At 45.0% G+C, this 18,913-nt stretch overlaps 1 protein-coding gene across 3 annotated transcripts in view; it reads right to left on the bottom strand.

Moving 5' to 3' along the window:
• LOC139341998 (AT-rich interactive domain-containing protein 1B-like) overlaps positions 1-18,913 on the bottom strand; it is a 167,764-nt gene that overhangs the window by 101,656 nt on the left and 47,195 nt on the right. For all 3 annotated transcript variants that reach the window (XM_070978811.1, XM_070978812.1, XM_070978813.1), the window contains exon 4: positions 9,535-9,639. In XM_070978811.1, the coding sequence (XP_070834912.1) occupies positions 9,535-9,639 (105 nt within the window). The remainder of the gene's footprint in view (positions 1-9,534; positions 9,640-18,913) is intronic.

The raw sequence follows: 18,913 nt of genomic DNA, 5'->3' as shown, positions 1-18,913 counted from the left end.
CATAAGCAATTAACACACTGTTGAACCAGTCATTACATGAGAGGAAAGCTCAGTGACATACACAGAGCAAAGGATCATGCACACACGTGCACACACAAGCGTGCAAACAACTGTAAAGCACTTTGGCACGCACGCACGCACACACACACTCTGGCGGGCGTCCAGACTGACTCTTGTTGCTTGTGTCTATAAAGCCCTGAGCACCATATCGACAACTGTAATAACTGTGGCTGGCAGGAGAGAGCAGATTACAGCAGCAATCATAGGGCCTGCACACACACACGCACACACACACAAATACAAGTCTTTTCAGACCTGTTTCTTTTCATCTTTTCATCACCAATACAGATACATGCACATTTCTGGGTCCACCCTGTAGCCCATATAAATCAGTGATATTGTCGCAGTGGACAGCCAAGTGATGACAGTGTGTTCCTGGTCCACTGTGAGAGGAGTAATACTGAAACATGCTGCACACAAAGACGCACAGACAGTCAGGGCCAGGACAGGGACATAAAACACACTCTGAAAACCTCAACAGAGGGAACTACAGCTGTATGTCTTCAAATATTTGAGATCAAAAACACAAAATAATTCACCATCCAATTTTAAAAACAGAACCGCAGATGCAAAAATAAGATTTATGGAACATTAAATGTCATTGATTCTACAATAAACCACAGACAGCTAAATTAACTACGAGAGGACTGATTGGAGAGTGATTTTTGGTGCCTTCACACATCTACAAACCCATGCAATCTTACCCAAGGTAAACTCCAGAAAATCATTCTTTTCAGAGACAAAGAGCAGTCAGTAAACTAGCATATGAGTCAGTCAGCCAGGGTCTGCAATGGCAATGCAAGGCCACTAGTGGAAAGACGGCTATACTGGAGCAGAAAGAGGCTAAGATTGGGGTCAGAGCGTGGAGCACAGGGCAAGGAGAGGAAATATATGGAGAAGAGAGGAGAAGACCAGACTGAACTACATAAGAAAAATACAACATTTTCTAAAAAAACAGAGGTCAAGCTTACTAGTGATGAGGAGTCCTACTGTAAAAACAGTTGCATAATGTGTTTTGTGTCTCTGGATGAGTTTTGAAATAGAACAAGGGGCAAAATGTCAGTAAAAAAGTTACACTAGATACTGAGCCAGCCCTGCACTGTCAATACATACAGGAGTGTGTACATCCTGGTCATAATGAGAGCTGACAGTGTGCATGGACACCACACCTGTCATATAACATACTATCCTTTCCTCCCCTTTCCTCTCCACATCCCTTTCAATCATTCCGTTCTGTTCTCCTCTATTTCACCTCTCCTCATCTCTGCGCTGTTCCCTCCCTCCTTGACTCTCGGCCGTCTCTGTCTTTCTCTTCCTTTCCCCCCGACCAAGGAGAAGCGATTTGCAGCGGCAATCCGTCGCTAATTCTCGTTCATGAAAAATGTATAGCAGGCAGACTGTAGGGAGATGCAGATTGGCGCTGGGCCCTCAGCGAGAGCCTGGCTCTGCATTAATGGAACATTATTTTCACTCTCTCCCACCATCCCTCCTCTCCATATACGTCTACTCTCTCCTCCCTTCGTCTATTTTATTATGCTGTCTTATTCTAAAAAAGAATCTGTTCTACCTCTTTACCTATCTATCTATCTATCTATCTATCTATCTATCTATCTATCTATCTATCTATCTATCTATCTATCTATCTATCTATCTATCTATCTATCTATCTATCTATCTATCTATCTATCTATCTATCTATCTATCTATCTATCTATCTATCTATCTCCTGTATTAACACTACCTTTGAAAATGCTCTTCTCCTCACGCTCAGAGTTTGATGAAACAAAAGCCATAAATATTCGAGGACTCAGTGGAATATTAGCAGCTCAAACAACCCAAACACAGCTATCTGCAATCTGAACAACTCTGCGTGAGTGTGCATATGTGTGTGTTTTTTCAAACACACTTGCTTGTGCATTTGCCTGGAAGCACAGTGTGCAGCCAGCTAAACCTTCTCAAAGATAATAAGAGGAAAAACTTTATCTTAATCTTTAAAAGGCACAACATGAAGTTTGAATCCAGCTGTGAAATGGGTCGTGTGTGTGTGTGTGCGTGCGTGTGTGTGTGCGTGCGTGAATACATCTTAGCATGATTTCCCAGATATGTTCGTGTGTGTGGATGTGTTTAAAGCACAGGTATCTTATGAGAGTAGATTAATAACAGAACTGTAATGCCATCAGGACTAGTCACAGTGTGGATCATGCATAATAAACCTCCCAAGGAGTTTACACACATGCATGCATGCGCACGCACACACACGCACACATACTTCCTGTCACTATAGCAACACTGGCAGTGTTGCTGCCCCGAACTTCAAAGTCAGATGTAATTTCAGCCTCCCAGCAGCCAGAGGGAGCCATGGTGATGACAGAACATTCCCTCCATCCCTCCTTCAATACCTTCACTTTACTTCTCCTCCATTCCTCTGCTGGCTCCTTCCCTCCTCTTTCCCCTGCCCAGCCAGCCTGCTGGGAGGCCAGGCATCCAGGACCAGACATAAAAATAAACCCAGAAAGGTTAGAAGTGGAAAACTGAAGCTAGGGAAGGAGGAGAGTGAGAGGGGAAGGGGGCAGAGCGTGGACGCTAAAGAAGGGAGAAGGCAAGGAGGGAGGTAAGGAGGAAAGGAACTGAGGGAGATGATACAGTCTTTTACTTATTCTTTCCTTCTACAGCAACTCCATTTCCACTCACTAGCTCTTTCTTTCTCTTTGTTTTTATGCGCTACAGTCAAAAGAATGAAAGCTGAGCAGAAGAAAAGGTGGATTATGAAAATAAAAACCGTCAGCTACAGCAAATGTCACTCAGCTTCAAATATTTGTCCACGTTATTATCCAGCGAGGAAGAGAAATTCCTCCCGATACAGACACTGAAAAATCATTTGACAAGAAAACATTCCCACGTCCAACCTACTAATGAATATCAAATAGATGACTCCAACCTTCAGTTCAGATTGGCTCAATAACATTTGAAGCCACTTTAACAGTTAATTTAAATATTAATGTGGTAACAGAAAATCACCATTTGTAACGCAGGGCTTATGCCAGAAGGGTATATCTGGCGTTAATGGTTGGTGAAAATGAAATCTATACATCAAGAATACATTTGAGAGTGTTTTCAAAAGCGAAATCAAACTCAAATTGAACTGAGTGAACCGAGGTGACGTCCAGCCGGGATCCTCATCACATTTTAAGAACAACACCGGATGTAACACCTCGAAAGGACAAGGCAAACTGGTAAAACACGCAGTGTGTCATGTTCATTTACTGTGTATCTCCGAGATCACGATACAGCAGCCTCAGCTTTCACACACTGTCACGCTGTTGACTGCCCCATGGTGGAACGGGGAGGACAGTTAGGAAGGTGTTGATGTGTGTTTTGTGTCCCTGAAAAAATAAAAAATAAAAAAAACACACACAAACACACCACAGATGCATACAAACGCTCACACGCATGCACATATCAGGACATGCACACACTTACTGACGCACACACAGTCATCCACTTTCCATTGACATCATCATTTTTTACAAGATGATTATGCAGAATCCTGTTCTTCACAGAAATACAGATCACTGGTGTGTGTGCGTGTGTGTGTGTGTGTGTGTGTGTGTGTGTGTGTGTGTGTGTGTGTGTGTCCTCTTCTGTCCTGAGTTTGAACTAGTCTTCAGCTTTGACGAAAGACACCAGCCAGAGGAGGAGAACTGATGGGCAGAGGATAAAAAAAAGATGCAAAGGGGAAACATTTCTCTCCTTTTAGGGTCAGTCCTCGCTCCCTCTCCTCCTCCTCCCTTATCTACCCCCTCTGTCTCTCCTCCTCTGTAGGAGAGGCTGGTGGAGAGGCGCCAGTGGAACCGAACTGGTGTTTTCTTAACCAAGTTCATCCCTCTCCATTTCCCCCCCTTGCACTCAAATCATAAAGCCTGTCACACACTGGGGGTGTACCTATGTGTGAGCATAGGGGTAGGCAAGTGTGTAAGAGTAGTGCTCGGACAGCGTGTGCACACATAGTTCTTCTATCTACCCTTCACTCTGCTGGGCTGGGTTTCAGTCAGCAAACCTGTCAGGGGTGGTTGGATATAAACATGGCCTCCTCCGCAGCTGAGGAGCCCCCCCACCCCCCCCTTCTGTACCACTGCTGCTCAGCCTTGTGTTACCAGTTTGCTTTAACAACCTACACTGGCCAGTGTAGCTCCCAGTAGGTAGAACAGTGTGGAGCCATCAAACTTTGCCATAAGACACGACTAAAAGCCTTCAGGCAAAAAAAAACCTTTATTGATCCCCATTGGAAAATTCTCTTTCACTGTGTCTTTCCTCCACAGGGGATGAGAATGCAGTGTCAGCTGCAGAGGAGCGCTGGTGGGGATTCAGTGTCCTGCTAAAGGACACTTCAGCAGAGCAGATGCTTGACAACATGGAGGTTCAAACTTGGATCTTCCGAATGCTGGCTGGCCTTTTTTCAGCTGGCTTCAGCGGACATCATTTCAAACTGGACTTGCAGAGCTACAGACTGAAGTGTGTTATGAAATTCAAACCGAATTCCTACATGGCTACTCATCTCAAGGCACCGCAGACATTTGAGCGCATGAAATATTAAAAACGAGTATTTCGAAAACTGCCTAATTAAAACAACAGTCACTGCAAACACGGTTTCAGATTTAATCACAGGTGAATTCTCCGGGTTAAGAACGATGTTGATGATGTGCACAGATGAAAGGCCCAGAGAAATTTTCGCCGCAGATCAATTCCACTTCCTGTACATCTGTGTTTTCAAGCCATGGGGGAACAAATTGTACGGCCCTGGCAAAAACACGTGTTCCCGGCTCTTGAGGATCAAAAAAACTACGCATGTACATGAAGCTTTGTGTGCCCGCTAAATGATTCATGAGGAGCAAACGAAAACAGTCTGGCATACAAGCTGAAAAATAACCCGTCTGCATTTTAGATGAAGCCAGGGTCCTCCGTCTCGCTGTGTCATGATATCAGGGTCCGCGGTGAAACGGGGGCAGAGGTGAAAACACGGATTATGCGTGTGAGGTAGAAAATTTGAAGAGGCTGCGAGTAATGGTGTGAGAAATACTGCAAAAATCTCAACTCACAAAGAAAATTATGGACTTCCAGCACGTAAAGTGACAATGAATCAATCGCTCTTACTCATATTTGAGCGAACAGGTCTGCAGGGTTAAGCCTGGCGTGACAGCGAGCGCTCCGCTGCGCCTCCGAGTGTGAGACTGGCTTCAGATTAGCTGTCCTATTCTCAGAGCAGCTATGTGTTCATAGCTGTGGCAGGGAGCTGCTGTGGCCTTCAGTGCTGCTGTCTGTTCTAAGAATAGGCAGCAGGGTCCAGAGAACATCTCGTCTCCGAGTCTCCCTGCCTCCCTCTCTCCCCCCACCTACCCTCCGTCTCTCTCTCCACATGCTGCAAAAAAATATATTTGAAGTATATAGCGCTTAAATACTTACAAAAATACAAGCAGAAATTAGGTTTTACAGTGGAAAAGGTACTTGGTGTGACTGCTAATGTATTTTGCTGGTGTAATTCGAATGCTCTCTTGAAATTTGATTTGCATGTGCAGTATGTAATTTTTGTATATTTTAAACCATATGTCCAGACCAATATAAGAGACATATTTTCCTTTCCACACGAGTCCCTCCATCCGCTGCCTCCTTCCCTCTCTCCCCCATCATAGATCCTTCCCTCTTCATCTCCCTCATATTTCTTTGCTTTCATGACTCCCTCTGCCTCCTTTTCTCCTCTGCTCTCCTCCACCATGTGTGCACTAATGTGGGGGCTGAATCTAACCCTGCTGGATGACATTACTCTGCGCTGCCTGCTGGCCTGTCTGCTTGCCTGGGGACTCTAAAATAAAACACAGCAGTGTGGAGAGCCAGAGTGTGAGCACGGACTGTATAGGCAGTCTGACTGACATGTTCTGCTAGAGCATGCACGCACGCACACACAAGGGTGTGCGAAAGCAGCTTGCTGAGGACAGAACGTGTATCAAAGCGTGTGGTGTATGTTGTGTTTGTTAGCAAAGAGGTCTGTGTGAGCGTGGTTGCAGGGAGGGAGAGAAAGCGAGAGAGAGGGGAGGGGAGCAGGCCTCTCCAGCTGTGCCCTGTCAATCATTCATGACCTAACAATCGGAAAAACAGAGGAGGGCAAGGTGGACAGGAGTGAGAGGGAAGAGACAGCGAGGGAGGGATAGAGTTTCTGAATCTTCCCTTTTGTCTGATGGAAAATAAGTCAAGGAGGGGCAAATGAACACTGAAAGACATACAAAAATATTTTGTGTGTGTGTGTGTGTGTGTGTGTGTGTGTGTGTGTGTGTGTGTGTGTGTGTGTGTGTGTGTGAGAGTGCTAGTGTGAATAACATGCTGCTGCCGGAACCCCATAGCCTGAATTCAACATCCCTCACCCTGAACAAGTGACAAAAAGATAACCACGTTTCACTTCACCGCTTCACACCCTCTCTCTCTCTTACTCATTCTCTTTCTCATCCTGCTCTTCCCCCCCTCCTCCCCTTCCTCCTCCCTCCTCACCTCACCCTCCCACCCCTAGCGCTCTCTCTCTGTCTTTCCACATGGCTGGCCATCCTCTCCCATGTCCCAGAGGATGGGAGGCTGTGCGGCAGCTTGGCAGGCTGTCAGGGGAGCGCCGGAGAGCAGGGAACATGTAGTGACTGGAACGGGGTTGGGGGGGGGGGGGGGGGGGTATGAAAGCCCTGGCTCCTCACCTCACTGTGGCACTGGAAGGATTGGCTCTGCTTAGCGATGTTAGGCAAAAGATGCAAAGGGCTTAGGGTTCTAAAGAGGGGAAGAAAACAGAGCTCTCACTCCTTCAATTTTCATGTACCACTAATGTCAGCGCCACACAGTACGAAATAACAAGGCAGCAGTCAACATGTCATCCTGTGACAATCATGCAGTCCAGCTCAGTGACACCCTGCCAGTAAGCAACATGACATTTTACCTATTTTTGACCTGCAACTGCCAAAACCTGTTGTCGGGAAATCGGGATCATTTAAAAAAAAAAAAAAAAAGTTTCTGTCTAAATACTGATGATCAACTTTAAATTATTATTTTTTCAACCCAAACCCAAAAACAAAAAGGGATGTTGGTGTCACCTTTAGCTAATATTTACATTTCTGTAGTATTTTACCTTTCCCTTTTCAACTACAAGGGGGGAGAAAACATACGGGGGCCAGCTCCAACCTTCTGCTAAAAAGTTTCACAATCGAGTGGTTCATCCTCTCAACAGACGATCTTTGCTCTGGCTCCTGACTTCACTATTGTGTGGGACTGGAGGAACAGGCTCAGCTAGACTGGAGCACATGTGAAAACACTGTGAGAGGAAAGGCGTAGCAATAATGCTAACCCTACATTAAAAATCGGGCGGTCAATGTCAGGTCAATTTAACATGATACACTGAAAAATGAAATGTATGCAATGAAAACACCACTCACTCATTCATTCATTATACAGAGAAGCGCTGTGACAGAAAAGCTACGGAATTTAATGTTAATGCCACGCTTTGAAGAGTCGCATGAACATTAACGTTTTTGCCAAAGTTACATGGAAATGTAGATAGGTCAGCACTAACAGCACTGCTAATGCTTCACTAACAAGCCGGTGCCGAGCACTTACTTTGTGTTTTTTCTAATTGCCGCATTTAAGTGATCAATGATATGGAATACAAGAAATGCTCTATCTCCAATACATTACATTTTAAAAGACCCAAGGGGCACTGTGACTTGCATTTGTGATAAGTTACTAAAGCACTTTTTCCCTTTGGTCTCCCTTCAAAAATCCCGCCACATCACACAGCAGACTCGTCCCAAAACAACAACATGACACTTTGCCGACCCGCGCTCCCTCCCTCCTGACAGAGAGAAAGGGGGAAAAAAAGATGACAGCAGCTTTAGATCTGACATCAAACGCCGGCAAGAGAGTGAGAAAGAGAGAGAGAGGGGGGAGAAAAAAAAAAAAAAACGGTTACATCTCTGCCGTGACAGCTTGCTGGAAGAGCCTGGCAAACGCTGAGCAATTTCTCTCTCCTCTCTCTCCCATCTATCTATCCATCTCTCCCTCTCTGTGTCTCTCTCGCTCATCAAAACTTGCCGCCGATTAGGATCTCGGCGAGCCACGCGCTTTGGATGGGATGTGAAAACACATGGAGAACCCAAGGGGTAAAACGCCAGGATTAAAGTGGCGAGGGAATGTGGGGTGATAGTGGTGGTGGTTCAAATAGATCGGCCCCCGCGACTGCAGTGGCTCCTCGCCTCGCCTTGCTCTCTCGCTCCGGATTCACACACTGATACATCAAGGCCATTTCTCATTATAGCACGAGGGGGAAAAAAGCGCTTTCATGATGCTACTTTAGAGGGAAAGACAGAGAGGAAAAGGGAAGGGGGGGTTGTAAAGAGTGTGGGAGAATGAAAATGAAAGACAAGGGGAAATGCCAAGATAAAGCGGATGACATACTACTAGTATGAGGGAAAAAAAAAACAGAGAAAGAGATAGAAAGCATGTGTCACTGTGTGTGTGCATGAGAAAGAGGAGTAGGAATCAGAAGACTGACAGATAAATCCGAAGAAAAGCAAAGTGAAGCATCTGAGTTGAAAGACAGAACGACGACCGGTGAACACAGACTCTACACGCATCAGCTTATGGAAAATATTACCGCTTAATTTGAGTTCATACACTTAATTTAGCTTTTCTTGCAGTTTATTCCTCCACTCCTGAGGCTGTTCCAAAGTATCTGGTAAATTAAACGGCACACACCTCAAGCAGTGCCAATATTTGCCACCATTTGCAAATGTCTATTTATTCTATTCTTGAAAGAGCTGAGGAGCTGTGAGGGAAGAAATGATAGAGAGTAAAAACTGATTAGTTTAGCCAAAAAACTGGAGCAGCCCACATCCCTCTCTGCTAATAGATCAGCCTGGCCTCAGCATTCCTCAATTACTCCTCCAGTCAACCTGCTTAACGATTTTTAGCTCGCCCAAATGCCAAATGCGTGTGGGTTCGCATGTGTGCGTGCATTAGCGGGAATGTCTGTGTCTGTGCATATGCTTTTCTGTGCATGTGGGTGTATGTGTGAGTGGGTGCTGATGCATGTGGCCTTTTTGCCTTTGGCGTGGACACCAGTCAAAACACAGACATAAGCTCTGCAATCAAATCTGTGTCTCCCGATGGACATGAGACAAAGAGGCGGGTCGCGGGGGGCAGCAGAGGCCTCTGATTGGGCAGAACCGCTTGACAGACAGGAAGCGATACAGGGGGTCGATGAAGGCAAGCAAACGCATTTTCCTTTCAGGCTCAATGGTGTGTTTTGGTGTCTGCTACAACACACACACACACACACACACACACACGCACACACGCACACACGCACACATATTTTTTTCCCTAATGTGCAACTCTTTTAGTTCAGTCATACTTTGTGATTATTGGCGGGCAGAACTGTCAGTCACTCACCGGCAGACTGGACGGGCGGTCGTGGGAGACGCCATCCTCATTGTTGGCCTTCCCAGAGTTTCCTGGGGCAGGACCCCTGGTGCCGTAGGTCTCCTGTTGGGCCTCCTTGAAAAAAAAAAAAAAAAAAGTAAATAAATCAAAATTATTAATTTTACAGTATATTGGCAATAATAATAATTAAAGCTCTGACGATGATTCCAAATCAGGATATCTTAAATAGCATGTAACACATTTTGCCAGCACACATTTGATTTGTATTTACAGTATATATGTACATGAAAAAAAAAACTTTCAATATGACAGTAATTGACAGCTGCAGCATCTTTGGAGTTGAAATCGCTGCTTTCCCTGCTGAACACTCATGACGTCATGGCGCGTGCGACAACACTCTTCTGTTCTGAAAATTGTCTAAATGTGTGCGACAGAGATTGAGGGAACGAGTCGGCCTGCTGAGTGTGTCTCAGGTTTAAACGGCTGTAATAAAGACTCTGATTCGCAGTTAGATCGAGTCACAAAGAGGCATGTTGTACAAGGAAACACGCACGCACACACAGACATGGACACACACATGCAGACTGAAAACCATCCAAACACGCACCCATCAGCACACCATACCCGCCAATTCATTTCAACCAAATCCCAGCCTAACCACCCACTAATCCTCGAAACATACACACACACACACATACAAACACACACACCAATACACACGCTCAGTCCTATTGTTCAATCTAAGTCATTTTCTTTCCCTCTGTAATCACAAGCCTATCTAGTGTAAACCAATTTTCTTCCCCATTGTCGGAGGTGTTGCCCTCTCCCTCTCCCTCCCTCTGTATCTCTCCCTCCCTTCCTCTCCCTCTTCTTTTCATTCACCACGGAGGTCGTTCCTCCTTCATGTTAAGCGTCGGCAGCACAATAGCAACTTGTTAAAGAGCTCTGAGTGGAAGGATTAGTGATAACTGATCGGCGAGACACGGCGAGAGATCACGCGCGAGTGCTTGCACACACAACATACGTACACAGAGCCACACATTCATGTTATATGCGCGCGCACACACACACATACACACACACACACACACACACACACAGCCTGGGTGTGTTCAGGTTTTTACTATCAAAATCCATTTTTCCCCACAGTTTGATTTCTTATCTGTTGTGTGATTATACTGTAGTAGGTGGGCAATATCCCTGTCAGCTAGGTGATATAATTTTATAGCAGAAGATTATCCTTCACAGCAAGAGGTGTATCATGTGAAATGGATCTATTATTAGAGCATTAAATGGGTCGTAATTTGTGCATCCAGGGTGAATGATAGCAATTCGGTACTTTTGCACATTCTTTATGAAATCTTGATATAAGGTTTTTACACTCTGTGCATTACTTGGAAAGTTACTCGGCACACAGTTTGCATGCGACATTAGCAGCTGTGCACACACGGGGACAAAAAGTTAATGTATTCATTCATTCATTATTAAGAAAAGGGAATGTAATGACCTTAAATGCCCAAGAGAAGTCCCTTTATATCCACCTTTCAATTATTAGCCAATTAAATCACTGAAGCACTAATTCTAAAAATATAGAGAATTTCAAATATCCTATAGCTCTTTCCTGCAATGTCAATTATTGTATCTATGGAGGCATGTGGTGGACACTTCCTCAAAATACTGATCCCAGTAAGAAGTGAACTCCTAACTCCTGCATTGTTCGTGTCACGCTCCACCCATTGACTTCATGTAAAGTCACATCCTCCTCCTAAATCTGGTCCTGCCGTGTCTGTTTAGCATCAGATCCCTGAATGTGTTCATATGTTTCAATGTGGATTATCACATTTCTTTCAGTAAGCTCTCTCCTCAAGGGCTGCTCAGTTAATTTAGGACAAGATGGAAAATAATGGCATGTCAGCAACATTTAAAGTGACAGGAAAATTGGCATTATGGGAGTGTCCTGCTTCCACAATTTGTCACATTTCTGGTTGACACGGGGAGGGAGAGGGAGAAGAAATGTGGTGAAATTTGTGATTAGTTGACAATAAAAATTCTGTGAGCACATATGAAGTAACTACTAAAGATACACGAGGAAATAATTAAAATAATGAAAATTACACACATTTACTGCTGTATTGATCAATATTTTCTTCTGCTACATGTTATTATGGGAAATTTTTGAGTCATATGATTTCTGTTTTCATTTATTTCATTGAATATAACGTTAAATATTTACAGCAGATGTATATAGAAGATGTGAAAAAAGCACATATTAATAATTCCTCAGTTCTAGTGTGTGGATGTGTGTGATGATGGCTGCTTCATGTGGCTGAATTGTCATGTTGTAATGCTGCATATGTCGCTTATTTTCAGGTCATCTTCATCGTCATTAGGCTGAATAAATAAAGGTTAACTGACTACTTGTTCATCTTTATTGAAATAATTATGACGAACAAAAAAGTCTGTCAAATAAATGGAACCTCAAGCCACAATAGCTCCCTTATTCCAATCATAGCCTGAAACCCAAAAACCAGATCATCCCCCCTTGCCACATCTAAAAGCCAGAGGGGAAACCCTGTTCACCCAGATGTGGTTCAATCACTGGATCACATATCATGCCATAAGTGGGTGGGTGCAGAGAGACACTTAACAACAGGATCGCAGCAAAGAACAGGAGCACTATTTCAAAAACAAAGCCATGCTAGTTTCCTCGTCAGGGCCCTGGGCAAGCCCCGTGTTTGTGTGCACAGCCCCCGTGTTTATCAATGGGAGCCTGGATGCACGCCAAACGTCAGGCTTTTATTACATGGTCGGAAGTGCTGCGTTTGAAGCAGAAACCCGGCTTAGACACAAATACACCTCCATAGGTAAATAAAGGCCTGGGGGGGGGGGGGATAGAGGAAAGGAGATGTGTGGTGGCTTTCTGATAGGAGGACAAAGGTGTGCACACTCACCTGTGCACAGCTGAGTTCACAGATGAAACACATGGACAGATAGTTGCACAGACAGTGAGATGAGAAGAGAAGAGTGGCTGCTGACCCAAGTCCAATATTTACTCAGGCATATGAGTCTGTGGTGTGTGTGTGTGTGTGTGTGTGTGTGTGTGTGTGTGTGTGTGTGTGTGTGTGTGTGTGTGTGTGTGTGTGTGTGTGTGTGTGTGTGTGCGTGTGTGTGTGCGTGTGTGTTCTCCAGGGGATTTCCGTTTTAAGTAGGTCAAAGTGAGGTTAGCCTCATACTACTGTTTACACTCCCGTTCTTACATCATCACTGTCAACTGTAATATGGACAGAGAGGGTGAGAGAGACAGAAACAGAGACTGGGAGGGTGGGGGTGGGCATACAGAAGGAGAGATGCAAAGAAGACAGCGAAGGAGAAAAGGAAGAGGTAGGAAAGCAAAGGGAGAGAGAGAGGGAAGATGAAGAGTGAGGAAAAAAAGTGAAAAAAGAGTAGAAAAAGCGAGAGCGACAGAACATCAGAGGCAAATGAAGGAGTGCTGCGAGTGCATCCTTTCATTTGAGTTTTTTCCAGTCCATTGTCTCAAAATCCCATTTCCCAGCTAATTTAGAAGCTTCTAAAATACACTCCACTCCATACCTTAAGCCTTAGGCCACAGCTAATCCTGTCTTCACACACACACACACATACACACACGCACACACACACACACACACACACGCACGCACACACGCACACATACACAGAGACACGCTCATTCATCCTCCGTGCTTTTCAAAAGACTTCATCTTGGCATAGTAGAAACGAATGAAGGATATTGAAGGCAAGCGTTTGAAGTACATGAGGGAATGCAGGAATCAAACTGTGAGTTAAATGCTATTAGACAGCTGTGTGGAGAGGCAGTGTAATATTAGATTTGATTGAATAGATGACTGCTGAATGTGGTGTAATATATAGAGCCGGAGAGGCTTTATGCGGACGTAAATCAATATTGCAGCACCATGTTAATCCCAGCCACTCAGGAACGGGAGACGGCCGGGAAGTGTGAAATGTTCGGAAAGGCAGAAACGGCGTTGCGTGCCGACGATTGTTTGGAATATGAGACTGGCACGTGCTCGCTTTCAAAAAGTAGTCGGCTTGTAATTCAATCTTCTGTACTGTGTCTGCGTGATGTCAGACTTTGTTAATCCCAGAGGAGAAACTTCCTTTTCCTCAAAGAAGAGGTGACAGGTCAAGTTCTGCTATGGAGCAATCATCTGAGTGCTTCGGTTTAAGAGAAACAGGCTCGCACCACGCCGCCGCACCAAACAGGAACTCCAACCACGACACGCAAACAATCTGACACCTTGGTTCTTTTTTGGCTCACGCCTAATTCAAGGATGTTGTCCCGGCTATTTTTGTTTTGGTTGCTTTCTAAAGCTACATTCGAGCAGGGGGCAAGGTGAAACGCTGCTTTGTTTGTGCGAGTTTGATTGCCTCGGAAAAAAGAAGAGGTGGAATTGGCACGACAGCGAGGAAGCACATTTGATGGCGCCACTTGACACAACGGAGAGCGAAATTCACAGCCATTAGGTTAATCTGATTTTGGTTGACCTTTGTTTCGAGCTCCCTTCTTTTTTGTTTTGTTTTTTTTTTTTTTTTTGAACAGCCAGAAAAAGATGACTTCAATCACACTTCAGCGTTATTTTTCTAAATTTTCGCATGCTTGCTTTTTAATCCTTTTTTCCGCCATCATTGTCTGCTCTGAGCGATCCTGCTTTTGTAAACTTTGTGTGCACACGTCAGTGTTTTTGTCACTCGTTGGATCCTCGCTTAATTATATTTCTCTGCATCTTCTCCTCACATCTTTCCTGTTCGCTCTGCTCTTCTTACCTTTGTAATTGCTCCGACCTTCCCTAAACAGCCACTCTCTCCTCTCAGTCTTAACTGCATCGCTCCACCTTTTCTCTCTCCTCTTCCTCCCCTCTCACCATTAATCTATTGCTTTCTCCACACCTCTCACATCCCTCACACTCTATCCCATCTCTTTCTTTTTATCCATCACTCTTCCTCTTTTCCTATCAGCCTCTCAATCCCCTTCTCCACCCTGCTCCTCTTCATCAAAACCACCTCCACCCATCTCTCCCCCGTCCCTCGCTGTCTCCAGCCGTTCTCCTCATGACTACCAAATGAATTAGTCATCCCCCTTTTCCCCTGCACCTTGGCAGATGCACATCTCCACAAAATCTGACGCTAATGCCATTAATATTCATTAAAAATTAAGCTTAATTGCGTGTCTTTAGGAGAGAGGCCCATAAACCCCCACCCCCAACGCAGTGCCAAACCATACACACACACACACACACACACACCCACACATACACACTGTGAACCCCAGTGTATTCGGCCACCACCCTCTGCCACATTACCCCAAGGACAGGAAGTCTCTGATGTCCATTGGACAGCACATACACACACCCACTCAGATATACTGGTTCAATCACTGGGAAAAGACTGATGGAAGGGTCAGACGCTGGTATGGAGTGAGGAAGTGTCCTTCCACAGCACTGCTTCTGCTGTGTCTGAATGTCTTTACTGATGTGTGTACGTGTGTGTGTGTGGCCAGCACACACATTAAGGAACAGCTTCTCCTCGCCACAGAGGCGGCGCTGCTGGTGGTGGTGGTGGTGGTGGTGTGTGGGGGGGGCATCCATATTCAACATCCTGCATTCACACACACACACACACACACACACACACACACACACACACACACACACACACACGTTGGTTCAGACTTGCACACATACTCACACCAATCAGACTGACTGAACCATAATTGAAGCAACAATCAGCAGTGAGAGCGAGCTGCACTGTGTGCTGAAAAACGTGACAAATCAACATTTGGTTATGATACGCGTGTCTTTCATGTCTTCTTGACACTCACATCTTTTTGATCCATTTAAGAATATTTGGAAAACACTGCAGTTACATTCTGATTATGTCAGATAAGCTGGAAATGTGTTAAAGAGCAGACCTACTTTTGTCTCCTGTGAGTAGCTTTTAGAGAGAGTGTGTTGGTTGGATTCATGTAAATGCCTTCAGTCCAGGCTGCAGCCTGTTATTATCATCACGGCAAAGGTGACCATTAGAATGGAAACAGCTATTGTATGCACATATGTGTGTGTGAGGATGCCTGTGTGTGCATGCCTATACATCTGAGTTCTGTGCGTGTGTGTCTGTGTGTGTGTGTGTGTGTGTGTCCGGCCTATCTTAATAGGTCCATTTGTATCAGGGCCTGTTCTAGTGCTGTGTCCTTCAGATTGGATTCTATCTCAGCAATCCCCCTGACCTTTAGCACAAAGAGACTACAAGAGAGGACCAGAGCTCTGACATGGAACACACACTCACACACGCACACATACACATTCACACACAGAGCTTGTGCGCACACACAGCCACAAGCAAGCATTCATTCTTGCCCATATAAACAGAAACGCACACATGCAGACAGAAAGAAATGCACACGCACAGACAAACACACACGCAGACACACACTGGTACGTGTGCAGGCCGTCCCTTTGGGATGATGTCAGATGTAGCTAGCAGTGTTAGCTGCAGATGCCGTTGCCAGGGCTTTCATTCCCATTCCCCTACACAGACTAATCAAATACGAGCAAGTCTTTGTGCCATCTTCACTTCACACACTCTTTACAAGTCACCACCACCCCCATCCGCCCATTCACTTCAATTGCTTTGGCTCACAGTTAAAGAGGACATCCACCCAAACTGGTGTACACCCACATGACTTTTGCTAAAGCATGGAGGAACAATAGCGGTGTGTTGGCGAACTCGACTTTGACTGTGACATTTTTTTTTTTTTTTTTGGTGTTTTCTCTTTCTCTCTGTCTGTGAAGTCTGTATCCAGGAACAAATGTAGCGGCATTTCCTAACAAATGGCAGCTAAATGAGGCCCCTAGGGTGCTGTGCCGCTAACTACCGGCCCCCTTTTTTTCTGAGCCATTATGATTGTCCTAACCGTTCCAAAAACACCTCTCCCGTTCTCGTTCATTTGCATTTGAATTGCAGCTCGGCTGTACAAAAACAAACATAAATCAAAAAAGGGAAAGAAAGAAGAAAAAAAAAACAGTGGCGGATTCTAGTCGAGCAATTAGCAAGTGTCAGTCAATGTGGAGGTAAAAAACACACTAAATTAAAAACATTGTCTCAAACACAAGCAGACACACTATCACAGACACTCATACACACATATCTATCTGGCATACATATATATATATATATATATATATATATATATATATATATGGCATAATATACATACACACACACACACACACACACACACATATATATATACGTATATTCAATTTTTATCATGTAGTTTTTGCCTGAAAACTCATCAAGCTTAAGTGCTTGTCAGCTGCAGCCAATCGGAGTGCGGCAGGCCCAGGGTTGCCGTGGCGATACGTGGGGACATTTAGAGGACTCCGATAAACTCTGCCATTTAAAAGGTTATGACAATTAACGCAGTTCTCCGCAAATTACCACTGCCAGACCTTTACCCACGGACGTCTCTCTCTCCCTCTTATCACCCCGCGCCCAGCCTCGCTCGTGCTCTCTCTCTCCACCTCCTCTCCTCTCTCTACCATATGCCCTCCATTTCCACAGCCTGTCCTCCCTGCATCCCTCGCTCCCTCCCTCTTTCTGTCCACCCCCTTCCAGCCAGCAGCACTTTTATTATCCTGTTAATTAACAGAGTTCTTCACTTAATATTCAAATGGTGACCAATTAATGACATTGAACTTTGGGCGCCCCACCCACCCACATGCAGTGCCCCCTCCACACACACACACATGCACACACACCTTTCCTCCACTTTCACCACATCCTATTCACACTCTCTTCACACACACACACTCCTTCGTTCCTCTCATTTCCTCGCAACTTCCCCTCCATCCCTCCACCTTGTCGCCAAGGTGAGCTCCCATTTCCGTGCAACATAGCGTGTGTGTGTGTGTGTGTGTGTGTGTGCAATGGGGGGCAGGCCCGGTGATTGAGGCAGCAGAGCGGCTATACAGCGAGGGGTAATAAAGTCAGGGGGGCAGACTGCAGAAAGGAGCGACGGCCTTTTAATTAACCTGGTGTGATTAAAAGCGGGGGTGGTGGAGGGTGGGGGAAAGGCTCTGCTGCGTTAGTTGGTTGGGGGGTGAAGGGGTGACAGACAGGAAATAGGAAGTGGTGAAAGGTATAGGACTCAGGTGTGTGCGGTGGTAGGTCAGCACCCTATGGTGGCTGGAGAGTTTTCTCTGAATACCTGCAAACAATTGTTTTTATATTAACCTCCTAGGACCTGGCGTCCACATATGTGGACATCACCATACAAAATTACTACAAATTTAAAAAGGTATGTCCTCATATATGAACGTCATTTTTCTCAGGAACTGCATCATGTAAAAAGATAATTCTTTGTTTTTACCCTCATCAGCTCCCAATCAGCCCAAATAAGAGAGAAATTAAAAATGCATGCCATGCAAGAGTTTGGGTCTTAGGAGGTTAAAGCAACTAGAATACAGAATTAAGAGTATAAAGAGAAAATAAAAGGAATTTAAATTCTGAAAAATGTCACAGAGCTGAAAAAAAGGTTTTCTTAACTGAAGAAAAGCTGATGTTTTTGGAGATACGCAGTTTTCGAGTTTCACAGTGTACAGTATGCCATCGTCTTTTCAGAATAGCCTAAGAGTGTCCCCCCTCGTCTTTCAGTTCTCACCACACGTGAATATGTGATGCCGTGCTCATGAGCATCACTAAGCAGCATCTAAGCCAATGAATCAGCTTCCTTCCGTGTAGGTCCCTGTAAAGTGAGCTTGTCTCCTCCAATCAGCTGAGAGCTCCTCTATGCCACAGCACCGCTCCCCTGGGCCTACTCTCAGACAGGAAGAGGAAATAGTTAAGGCCAATAGAGGAAACGACCGGTGGGATCAGTTTCACACAGGAGAGTGGCTAGGGGGGTTTTACTACGGAGACTAAATGTCACAGGGAATGACTCCCTTCTTCAAAGACCAGCAGGCAAATCACAACAACTCGACCGCGCACCCAAAAACCACTCGGTGGCATATTCACCGTACAGTTTATACAACACTAAAACACGGCAAAGCTATATCCTGTTATATGTAATTACTCTCTAAACAGAAGTATTTCTTGGTGAAAAATGAAAGAGTGGCTGCTTGATGGAATAGCTAATCAAAGCCAGTACCATGTTCTCACAGCGTTATGAGTTGAAGTCTGGCAGCTAGCCAATGCTGCCTTTCACCTCCTTTCCCTCTACTCCCTCAGTCTCTGCTGTCACACTCCAGTGTATACTACCTAATAAAGCAAACATGCCATAAAAAATAATCTCCAAATTCTTGAAATTACAGCTCTCTCATTTCCCTTTTTA

The sequence above is a fragment of the Chaetodon trifascialis genome, chromosome 14 (assembly GCF_039877785.1).
Source record: "Chaetodon trifascialis isolate fChaTrf1 chromosome 14, fChaTrf1.hap1, whole genome shotgun sequence".
NCBI lineage: Eukaryota > Metazoa > Chordata > Actinopteri > Chaetodontiformes > Chaetodontidae > Chaetodon > Chaetodon trifascialis.
The sequence above is the reverse complement of the archived record's forward strand: the minus strand, read 5'-3'. Positions and strand labels throughout refer to the sequence as shown.